The sequence below is a fragment of the Felis catus genome, chromosome A2 (assembly GCF_018350175.1).
Source record: "Felis catus isolate Fca126 chromosome A2, F.catus_Fca126_mat1.0, whole genome shotgun sequence".
NCBI classification, from domain to species: domain Eukaryota; kingdom Metazoa; phylum Chordata; class Mammalia; order Carnivora; family Felidae; genus Felis; species Felis catus.
In genome coordinates this window covers 23,250,119-23,262,496 of record NC_058369.1, presented here as the reverse complement: position 1 = coordinate 23,262,496, position 12,378 = coordinate 23,250,119, and the positions used below count along the sequence as shown (strand labels likewise).

General features: G+C 42.8%; 1 protein-coding gene across 3 annotated transcripts in view; it reads right to left on the bottom strand.

The window, feature by feature from the left end:
- The window catches only part of CACNA2D3 (calcium voltage-gated channel auxiliary subunit alpha2delta 3), an 897,621-nt gene that overhangs the window by 186,564 nt on the left and 698,679 nt on the right, over positions 1 to 12,378 (bottom strand). For all 3 annotated transcript variants that reach the window (XM_045051588.1, XM_023249840.2, XM_023249841.2), the window contains 2 exons: positions 9,478 to 9,599; positions 6,791 to 6,871 (listed from right to left, as the gene is read on the bottom strand). In XM_045051588.1, coding sequence (XP_044907523.1) covers positions 6,791 to 6,871; positions 9,478 to 9,599 — 203 coding nt within the window. The remainder of the gene's footprint in view (positions 1 to 6,790; positions 6,872 to 9,477; positions 9,600 to 12,378) is intronic.

Sequence of the window (12,378 nt, the reverse complement as noted above, 5' to 3'; positions counted from 1 at the left end):
ATCTTTAAAAACTAGGCTGTTAGAAATCCGGCTGAAGCACCAGTCAACCTCATTTTACAAGAGGGGCGAAACGGCCCTGGGCTCACTGCCAAACCCTCGGTTCACATTGGCTTTAATGCCCAAATCACACTATGACCTCAAAAAGAAGGGTCTTTGCTTGCTGATTCAGAACACACACAAGCAGGGGTGAGGACCTGTTATCCGAAAGTTCTGCTGCTGATTTTTGGGTGGAGGACATGTTGGAGCTTTTGATAAGGTTTATAAAAGGACGGTGACTCTTGGCAGTGAGTGTCCTGGAGAGTTAGCACATGGGATCCAGTTTCTCAAATTTCTGGGCTATTTTTATTCCTGGAGCAGAAGTCCTTACCGCGCCCCCATCCCTGGCTACCGTGGCATGCGGGGCAGCTGTTCTCTGTGGCAGACTTGATCTATGGCATAATTAGTAGCTACATCATTAATCCATTTCTATGAGGTTTGCTGTTGTCAGTCATACTGGCTTAGACCTCTTTTTGCCCCTGCATTACTCCTGTTTGTCAGCTTAAAAAAGGAAAGAGAGAGAGAGAGAGAGAGAGAGAGAGAGAAAGAGAGAGAGAGAACCAACTGCCAAACACATAGAAAAGCCCTATCTTATAGCTAATATTTAGAATGAAGACCTGCCTTGGGTTCCCCACCTCTCCCTGGGTCATCTTCCCACCTGCCCATCAGTCCTGCTTTAAGATCCCAGAAAATACCCCTGAAACCCGAGAGGCTTGTCCGTGTCTCAGAGTACCCACCTGGAACGTGGCTACAACACGTGTGAGGGATCTCATTCAAGATTCCTGGACAAGTTTATTCTGTCTGCCTGGAACGCCCTGCCCACAGATCTTTGCAGATGGCTGCATCTCACCATTTAGGACTCTGCTCACGTCGGGCCTTCCCTGACCCACCCTATCCCCTGATCTGGAGAAGCACTGCCCCTACCACACAGCCAAACGTACATGTGTGAAGATGGGCACACATCCCTGCCTTTGCCACTGCCAGCCTCATCTCATCTCTTTATCCTGGTCTATTCTCTATAGAGCATTTACCACTATCAGTCTGCCTGGCTCCTTCCCCCCTCCCTCCCTCCATTCATGCAATACTTGTCTGTGGTCTATATCTCCTACACATATGGAAGCTCTCCATTGGCAGCAACTTGGTTTGTCTCAGTATCTTCAGGGAGTGCCGTGGCATCTGGGTGGAAGGATTCTTCCTCGGGCAGCTGTCCCCCGGCCTCCGGGTACGGCATGCTGACGGTGCCCTCCTATCGTATCAACCAACAATCCCTCAATACACTCCACAGTGATGTCTAGGGTGGCTGTTCACAGCTGTATCCCCAGCACAACATACACGGTAGATGCTAGATACACATTTACTGAATAATTTAATTACACAATAAAAAAATAAAACAAAATCATTTATAAAGGAGCCCAAGAAGGGAAAGCAGTGAATTTGAAAGCACTAAAAGTTGACATTTGCCTGTCATTTCTCAATCTCTCCCCTCCTGACATTTTGGACCAGATAATTCCTTGTTGTTTGGAGGGGCTGTCATGAGCCTCAGAGGATACATAGCAGCATTCCTGACCTGGACCCACTAGAGGCTGGTAGCACCCCCCTTTAGCCAGTTGTGACAAAAACGTCTCTGCATGCAATCAACTGCCCCATGGGTGTGAGGGAAGTGACCCTGGTTGAGAACTACTGGTTTAATCAGTAAGTACTAAATGTCTGCGGAGATAAAACACTCCCTTTGCTCAGATCTGACAAACTAGAGGCTTATCTACGCAGACGTGACTCAATTCCTGCCACACTAGATAACTCATTTATATCAAATATGTGAAATCCCATCAAAGGAATGTTGTTAAACTAAGTATCTGCCTATAATATTTTGCCAACATTATTCATCCAGTTCTAATGAAGAGTACATATGAAATAGTCCGTGCAGTTTAAATATCATATACCTGACAATAGCTAGTGGTCAATGGGAATTTCATCTCTTTCCTAATTAGCTGGTTAAAATGAGATCATCTGTCCTAATATCAAGCATTCCCCTTATTATACTGTCTAGAATTATGCAAATTAGATCACATAACCCACATTTTCAAATTTCCCCCAATGAATGAATTTAACATGACCTGTGTTTCTTGCAGAGAAGCAGACCAGGAGGTCAGAGCCCTGCTCCCACTCAATTATTTATTTACTAAAAATAATCAAATTTTATACTTAAAATCTTTTTAAAAACTGTTTCTGTAGGAAAACAATGCCTCTATGGTCTCTAATCTAGTTTTCTTTATGTTGATGATCAGATTGGCTATTATAAATATCACTTTAATGCTCGGACCTCAGAAAAGACATTTACTGACATAGAGATTAACTACTGGGCCAGCACAGCTGCCATTAGGATGGAGTACTACACAGTTTTTCTATTTCTTAAAATATCCATCATGGTCTGCATCATATCACCAGGGCATGGATTGGAGTTTTAGCTGCTGCCTACTTCTCTTAGAGTTTGACTCTCTTAGAGTCAAATACTGTGTTCCCATCATGTGGATGGTAAAACTTGTAAACTTATGGACCTACGCAGAGCAGATGAAAATGAAGCCCATTTTCCTTGATTCATCTACTGTTTTGACACATTTACCACATGTCAACCTCCTTTGTGCTCAGCGCTGGGGATAAAAAGGTAATTGGGACAGTCCTTGCCTTTGGAGAGGTTTTTCATTTCATGTAAGAAATCAAACTGGCACATTTGTAGAAGAGGTTTTAGATTTTGATGTGCTAAAATTTACATTTTAAAGCAAATGCAAAAAAAAAATCAGAATTTATTTTCTGTTATTTAAAAAATCCCCAATCCTGAACTTATTTAGAAAAACTGAGATTATGTACTGTGTATTGTCAGAGTCCAGAAGGACAATGGGGGGTGGGGGGGCTCAGACAAACTGTCCAAGGAGGGAAGAAGTTCCCTGCATAGTTACACCTTCCCTGATGGCTCAATTCTTCCCTCTGTGCGTTTCTTTCTCTATGTCATTTCCATCCTCTAATGGCAGAATCGGTGCCTGTGACTGTTGGCCGATATGGCCCAGTGTCCCACGAAGAACAGCGTAGGGAATTAACACCATGATCTAAGAAATTTATGGAACTCAAGTCAGTAATAACAAAATGAGGGCAAAACAGGTTTCTACAAGTTCAACTCAATTTATAGAATTCTTATTGAGGATTAATCTACTATACTTCAGAACAGGGGTTCTGTTCTGAGGAACAGGAGGTGAAAAGAACAAAGTTTTTTTTTTTACCTCCAGGACCTTCTAGGTAATTATTCAGCTTTTCTCTTCACCTGTCCTGTGTGGACATGGCTTTAAAAATAACTGCTATTTTACATGTGTTTGGAGGGAAGAAGGGAATGTCATTATGGAGCCTGGATCTTATTCATGTATATCTAGAGTGCTTGGTAAAGGAAGGAGGTCAGGAAATATTCAGTGAATAAGTGAGTGAATGAATGAATAAGCTTGAAGGTAAAAATAGGTTCCCCTGAATTCTAGCATTTTTATACTTCTTCATAGTCCAGTATTTTGTTTTCTCATTTTACCCCCAAATCAAGCCAGAGTAAGGTGAAAGAGGTAATGATCCCAATGTTATTTGAGATAGACCTTCAGAGAGCCAAGACCACATATTTAGTAAGTTACAGAGTGAGTGACAAACCTATGTGGACTTTACAGTCCAAGGTCTGCATTGCTAATAAGAACAGAAAACTGGAGGAGAGGTTTGTCATACACGGGAGGCTCCAGGGCTCTGGAGAGACTTGGTAAGCCAAAGAGAAAGTCCTACCATTTCTTCCTTTGCAGTGGGAAAGCAAGTGAGAAAATTCAGCACACTAGTGGCAGCTGGAAAGCTGGCAGGTCCCTCCAGAGAAGGACTGTAAGCAATGTCATGGGCCAAAAAGATGGATGGGGCCCATTTATGCACCAGGCTGACGCATAAATGGAATCCTTCCCAGTTTGACTGCCCTTTCTGCAAAGATGTCATTGACAGATGAGTATCTAAATGTTTTGTTTAAAAAAGAAAACAAGACAAAAGAAAGAAAGAAAGAGGATAAAGCAAAAACAAAACAAAACAAGAAACTCTTTCTGTCCCAAACAGACACTGAGAGCCAGTGAACATGAGAACACCCGAACAGGCTTGAGAGCTGGCCTTTCAAAGGTATCCTTGATAATGATTTGCAAAGTTGTACACCTTTCCTTCCACATACTTTTCAATTGAACACAAGGATTTCATTGAGACCCCAAATTACTGCCAGTTGGCCGTATTCCATCTGCAGTTGGAGGCACACTGGTGGGGAAGCAGGCCTGCTCACATATTCATCCTCACTTGCCAAAACAAGGCTTCTTCCCCAATTAAAATGACCTTTTTTACTTTAGAGTAGTAAACCATGTCTACTTAATTTGAGGAAAACACACAAGAAAGTTACCGAAACTAATCACACAGTGACAGGATGGGTGAGTCAGAGTCAATGCAATCTGTGGGAAGTGCTGAGGAGGCCACTCTGCTTTTGGCGACAGAAAGGTCCTCTTGAGGTCATTGCCTTCATGGTGCCTCCTCCATGGCAGCCTTCAAGATCAAACTGAGCAAATCTGTTTTATCTTACACCTACCAAACACACTTTTAAAAAGAAGGTTAATAACTACCAGTTTTAAAAGGTAAGTAGTAAATACAGCTTCTTCGATAACCTTGCTTCTTCGTCTTGCTCTGTAATTATCTTGTGAAGACAGGGACCAGTTGACACACACTGAGTAGCAGTAAACAGGAGGACGTCTCTTCCACCCACTCACAGCTGGACAAACCGTGTCTTGTGAGCTGCCTGTGTTCTCTGGCCATCTGTGTAACTCAACAGTAGACCAGCATAGACAAATGAACCATTCTGGAAAACTCACGTTCTTCTCCAGACTCGATACACGGTACCCAGGCTGAGTCCACATTTCATCCATACTGAGCCAAACAGACATTTACAAAACAATAGGCATTTGGAAACATTTGAGCTTAGTTTGCAAGCTTAGACAAAAGTGGCTGGGATGGGCACCGCCACCTTAGGGCTGACACAGAGCATCCTTCATGATGACTGAATGAGAAAACTAAGGAAAAGGTTTTTTATTTTTTTAATTTTTTTTAACATTTATTCATTTTTGAGAGACAGAGAGAAACAGAGTATGAGTGGGGGAAAGGCAGAGAGAGAGGGAGACACAGAATCCGAAGCAGGCTCCAGGCTCTGAGCTGACAGCACGGAGCCCGATGCGAGGCTCAAACTCACAGACCACGATCATGACCCGAGCCAAAGTCAGATGCTTAACCAACTGAGCCACCCAGGCACCCCATGAAAAGGTTTTAAGAAACTTCCAAACAGTTGGACAGTCGCTTTGGTCAGGCCACATCTTTGACAGCTGCTGCACGTGGCCCTGTTCCAGGGAGATAACATGCCTCCAGAACTAGCTGGCTGGGTCACCCTAGAGGTAAGGAAGGCTGACTTCCTTTGAGCAAAAATAAACCCTGCTAAGTTACATGATCCTGTCTCCTACTTTCTTCAAGGAACATGAGATGCTAAGTGACAAAATTTAAAGACAGAAGCTGTGAATCCTCAGAGCCCTGATCTCCTGGCTGATTAGTTACAGGTCTGCCTAGTTCAAGATGATCTACAGGTCAGACACATAAGACAGTCTTCCTTGCCGTATCCAAAAAGCCAGGAATAACCAGGGAAATTGCCCCCAGGTCTTTCGATCCCTGCTAATACAATGATGACACATAGACTAAGTCAGAAATAAAGTGGGGAAAGAAGCCTGGTGTTTTCCAGCCAGAGACAACCACACTCAAAACTATCTGCTCCATTTGCAATCCTTCCCACAAATATTCATGGTGTGCAGACACAGCAGTTGATGTTCAAAGCCCCCTACAGTACAACTTACTGAGAGAGGTTGTCTGGAAGCAGAACAACTCCCTTTGGTAAACCTAGCCAATATCAGGATGGAATTTGGAGGGTCTCATCCACCCTCCGCCAATGGATACGACAATGTCAGAAATAGACCACATGCCAGACAAGCCCGTAGACTCCATTTTTGTCAGCAGCTGTCCCCAAAGGAGCACCTGTGGCAGTTTCCAGCCCTTTAGGCCAAACACCACCAATGAAAGCCCATCGCCGGCCACAGATGTCTACTGACATTCTTGAGAGTGAGAGAGATGGCAAAAGCCAGAGCCAGGGTTTCTTTGACAATTTAAGACCCTCCATCATGAAATGGTTTGGCGTTCGCCTGGTCCCAAGCCCGGCACCTACAGATACATCTAACTTCAATTCCTCAGCAGGATGAGAGAGGTAAAAATCTCAGGCTCTTCAGAGAAGGCACATTTCGGCTCGTGTGTGCCTAAAACAAACCCACAATTGCCTAGTATGCCCACTGTTATCCTAATGATGTAGCAGTGGGAGATATGGAGCTTACTTTCAATGAGCACACTGCCAACTTTCAAGAAATTCTCCTCTGCACGCACCAACAATTTCTTACTGGTTTGAGAATAAGAGTACTGGGAAACATTTTTGTTGTCACAACAAACACAACCAGTCAGAATCCTGAATTGGTGAAGATAACACCAAGCTAAGGAAGAAGTACGTGTTAGCTTTTGGTTCCTTTCAAAACTTATTTTATGAAGAATAAACACGCTGCATAGAAGCAGTTCATTGGCCAGATAAATGGATGCCATGCTTATTTCTATTAATTGACTGAAATCCATCCTTTACCTGCTACCACAGGAGATTTCCGTTCATCGAGGAGCTGGATGGAGGTACTCGCTGTCACCACATTGCTTTTGTTGACTATTCCTGAAAGAAGAAAAGCCATCACAACAAAAATGGAGATGGTTGTGTGCCCAGGTTAAGAGAGTAATCATACTGGCCCATGGCCACCAATTCTGCAGATTGTGTTAGTGCGTGGTTCCCAGACTCAGAGTTGGACAATTCTGTTAGGCCACAGGTGCTGTGTAGACAGTCCTGTCAGCTGAAGGAATCAGTGCACTGAGTTATGACTGCCACACTGGGGGCGGGGGGGTGTCCAGCCTCTTCACATCAAAATTATTAAGCACCGCTGGAGGGACCACATTTCTCTTGTGATTTGTGGTTACTAATTACAGTGTTTACTTGTGTTAGTGATCGTATTTACACTGCCTCTCTAAATATGGCTGTGGAGAGCTACAGGAGATAAAGTTTTGAAACTGTTTTACAAGTTGGGAACTTTAGTTTTGGCTTGTTCGTTACAACTTTATTGATTTATAAAATTCTAATTTCAAGACCAGCTTTTCTTAGCAAAACCATTCCAATCAGGGATAGACTTGGAATTCAATCCTTACTCCAAACTCTTATTAATGTGGTAACAATAAGGCATTAGTATGAAGACATTTTCAATTACTAACAATGGCTCCCATATCCATAAATTAAAAGACCCTGAGCACAGGTTTCAACCCCCCCCCCCACCTTGGTTGATAATTGTTAGCACAATGCTTGCCTTATAAAAGGTGTTCCATGAATGGAATCCAATATGAACTGGGAAATGGAGAGGGCAGACCTGAATTTGAATATGCTTATGACTGAAGCAACTGAGAACCTTCTCCTGGCTCAAGCCTAAGCAGTAATAAAAACCAGCTTGTTTTCCAATGTGTGCAGGTAATCAACACATGGTAGAAACAATAAGACAGCTTCATCATAACACTTGTACTTGGTGATGTTACATTCTCCCAACCAAAAGGAAGAATGAAATCTCCTAAGATGTGAAGTCATCCTTAACTTTATCACGAACAAGGTAAATTCCTTTGACAACCCCACTTGCCAAAAACCAATTCTACAACAGCCTCAATTAGCCAGAATTTGTTTTTCCCAGACATAAGTCTCTGTAGGGAAAATGGTGAAGAGTAAAAGAAGAAACCCATACAAGGGGCCATCATTCATAAGCACACACACACAGAACACTTCGGGGATTGCTCTTTTTTCTGACTGCTCCTTTTCTTTGTCCAGTTTTGAGCAAAATCCACCCTGCCGGAAAAGAAGAACTTCATGCTTGCTTCCAGTCCAAATCTAGCAAGCTAAGTTCTTTATTTTCTTTTTTTTTCTTAGAATCCCAAGACAAAGAAAGGAGCATGAGATTGCATGATAAGAGAAGACGTTGACAGGTTTGCAGCAGAATGAGAAAGTTCACTGTTCTCTCGGTTGGTATTTTCGGCAATAAAGTGTCATCCAAACAAACATAAAGAAAGAGTCTTAGTCACCCGGACATTTGTATCTGAGAACACACGTGTGTGTGGCCATGGGTACAAAGGAGTACAGACTCCAAGAATTTCAGTTTTTCCTGGAAGGAAACTAATTGATAATCTCCTGTAAAATTCTACCTGCTCAGGGAATTTCTACAGTAACATTTGGCCTTTCCTTGAATATCTTCATGAATGAGAGACTCTCTTCCTAACGAGTCCATGCAACTAGTTATTAGATAACTCTTGCCAACGTGTCTTCTGCAAATTTTGAAAGCACTCTTTCTGAAGACGTTTTCATTCATGGAAATGAGCAAGTGCTAAGAACCAAGGAAGGGGCTTTGACACTAAGCACCAGAAAACCGCCACTAGGGCTGATTTCGGAATGCTTGAAAAAGACTAATACGGTGGCTCTAATATAAAACATAAGTATAGACTGAACTGTCTAAAGCAATCCAAGTTTATAAAACTAGGTCTTATTCATCTCTGAAGTTGCTACAAGGCACAGCCAGAGCCTTTCACAAAATGAGCACCAAAAACTATCAGCTGCGTGAGACAAGAAAAAGCCAAGGACAATCGAAAAGTATGTTCAGTGTGTTTTGCTTCTAAACATGGTTGAAATAAGATGGTGTTCAGTTCTTTTTTGGAGGGAGGCAACCTTAGTTTTTTTTATAATATAAAATCTTAGGACTAGAAAAATCACAGGTTATGCGCTTTTCCTGGAGATCACAAGTCTACACAAAAATCTCAGCGCTCACTCCTGCATGTTGATTTGAATCAATTTAGTTTCTGATGGGGGGACTGTGGGCCTTCAAAGTGATGTGATTCACTGAAAGTTCTGGCAAAGGATGTTATGTCTGCATGAATTTTCTCCAAGCGGGGCCATGATAACATTAAAAAAAAAAATCTACTGAGATGTTTGTATTCAAATTCCACACAGTAAAAAGTAACAGTCCTGCTTTGTGAAATGCTCTTTTCACACTTCAGTTAAGCAAAAGCTTCATTTTACTTGGGGCCATTGTATTTATGAAACAGGTCAATGGTTCAGTGCTGGGCCAATATTCAGCATTGGTCCTCAAGACAGAACTTGGCTCCCTCCAGCATTCAGATGGCCCCCACTACACTCCGAATGCAATGCCCGGGCCAGCAGGACCAGACAGACAGAGTCCCAACTCTAACAAGGACCCCCACCTGTGCTGAACGGGATGGAGTAGACGAAGCTCCCTGGAATCTGCTCCGCAGCTCTTCGGTACCAGAGAGGGAAATGGTCTGCGTTAAAAATGTTCTCCTTGTCTCCAGCTTTCAGGAAATCCCTGGAAATGGAAAGGAATAAGAACATGTCAAAAAACCACAAATAATCCAATTAAAAAGTGAGCAACGTACCTTTTCACTTTTCCAAAGAAGATATACAAATGGCCAACAGGAACATGAAAAGATGCTCAGCATCACTCGTCATTAGGGAAATGCAAATCAAAACCAAAATGAGATATCACTTCACACGTTAGGATGGCTATCACCAAGAAGACCAGAGATAACAAATGTTGGTGAGGGTATGGAAAAAAGAGAACGCTGGTGCACTTCGTAAATTGGTACAGCCAACCACCATGGAAAACAATATGGCGGTTCCTCAAAAAATTAAAAATAAGACTACCATCTGATCCAGCAATTCTACTGGGAATATATACAATGGAAACAAAAACCCTAACTCAAAAAGATATTTTCCATTCACTGCAACATTATTTACAACAGCCGAGATAGGGAAACAACCTGAGTGTCTATCAAAGGATGAACGGATAAAGAAGTGGTGGCATATATACCACACATTCCACACAATGGAATATTATTCAGCCACAAAAATGAGAAAATCCTACCAATGGCCACAACATGGATGGAACTTGAAAGCATTAAGCTAAGGGAAATAAGTCAGAAAAAGACAAACACTGTAGGATCTCACATGTAGAAGCTAAAAACAAACAAAGAAACAAAGACAAACAAGCAAAAACCAAAAAACCACCAAACTCAAAAAAAGAGATCAGATTTGTGGTTATAAGGGGCAGGGGTTGGGGGATGGGGAATGACAAGAAGGTTATAAGACAACCTGGGGACTACAGCTAACACTGCCGTATGACCTACAATCAAGCTGTGAAGAGAATATTTCCTAAGGGTTCTCATCACCAGGAGAATTTTTATTCTTTTCTTTTTATTGTGTCTATATGAGATGAGAGATGTGAAGTAAACCTACTGCAGTAATCATTTCACAATATATGTAAACCAAATCATCACGCTGGATGTCTGAAACGCATACAGTTATACGCCAATTATTTCTCAATAAAACTGGAAAGGAAGAAGAAAGAGGGGGACGGGGAGGAGGAGGGAGGACGTGGGGGAGGAGAAGGGGAGGAGAAGGATCATGGCACCACTCAGCAAGGAAAAGCCGGATGTGGGTATGTCCCAACCACCTTTGTCAGGTGAAAACAGTGTTGGCTTTCTCAGTGCAGAGAGAATCTGTGTAGCATCAAGCACCCCAGATGGCTCAGAATTACCCTGTAGAACTCCAGCAGTCAGACTGTCCGTGGGTGAAATAATTTTTCCTAGTATATCCAGTGAACGAATCATCTTAGCATCTAACGCAAGCAAGCAAAGCCTCCAGAAATCGTATCATAAGACCAAAGAAAGGGTAGTCGGAAAGCTGTCTTGCCTTACAATCCATACATGATCACATATCCTTGGAAAGATCAAATTAAGTAGATTTCACTCTTCTGAGAAAAAGTATAACAGAGGTAGAAGTGGGCCCTGTGGATATCCTTGCTCCCTCCCTCCCTCCACCACCTGCTCTCCAGCCAACAGGACTGCTCTAGCTGTCTGTAAATTCCTTACCTTGCCCAGCCTCCTGCGCCCACTGCCCACAGTGCTTCTCTCTCTCCTGAGGCCTACCTGCACTCTCTTCCCCGTTTCTTCCTTTCAAAATCATATTCCCTTCACAGTGTGCCTCAAATCCCACCCACCACACAAATCCACAGAGACATTAGCAAGTTCCTGCTCCACAGCCTTGGTCTCTCACATGGCCTTCTCCTTCCTTGGTCTTACCTGCTCTGTCATGTCCCCATCCCAAACCTCCTGAAGTCTCTGAGGAAAGAAGCTTTGGTTCCCATTTTGGCTCCCTTCACAGAGACTTACACATCCCCAAGTTCCAGCTAATGTTTGTTTGCTTCACTTATCTCCAAAGACTCATGTTTACTCTCCCAAGTGCCTCATCTTGGCTGAGACAGTATAACTCGGGGGAGGAAATGACTGCCTGGCTAGTCCACAGTCTTCAGAGATCTTGCAGGAAGGGAGAGCAATCAAGGGATGGAAAGGACAGGAATCAGGGGACAATGTGTATGCAGGGAAAAGGCCACTGATTGAACCAGAAATGGCACCATGTTCTATCCATCAGTTTGCAGTGTGAAGTTGGATCACACAGACCATGGAGAGAAATACTCAAATATTCTCCATTGTTATAGCAGGGTTGAATTTATATGCCAAGTTGTAACAAGTTGGGTTATTAGAAACTACTTAAATTGTCTTCTAACTCAGGAAAGCATTCTGTAGTTTTAGGGTATGGCCAGGCACTGATCTCTTGATCTCTTTCTAAGATGCAAAGCTCCCTCCTAGAGGAAGCCCGTGCCATTGGAGGCCACCCTTGAAGTTCTCAGCATAGAAATACACCTCCTTCTAACTTACACTAGTATGTTCTAATTCCTCTCTAAGGGCAGAGACATTATTTTTCTTGACATTTCCAGGGCCTGGCACTCATCAGGCACTCAGCGTGTGCTTAATGATCACATGATAAATCAAATCTCATATTCAGATAAGAGCTCCTCAAGTATTAAAAGCAATTTGCTGAAACTTTTCTAAACAGTATTTCTCAATTCTTTCAAATTGCCACATCAGTATGGTCACGTTCCTACGTAAAGGCTCTCTGCTGTCATTCAAAAGGCCAACTGATGATGCATGGACCTCTGAGTTATTCAGTGCTGGGCGTAAGGAGTTCCAGGCTTGAGGTCACAGACAAGCTCCTCCTGGCACCGATATATTCAGTGGTAATGCTTC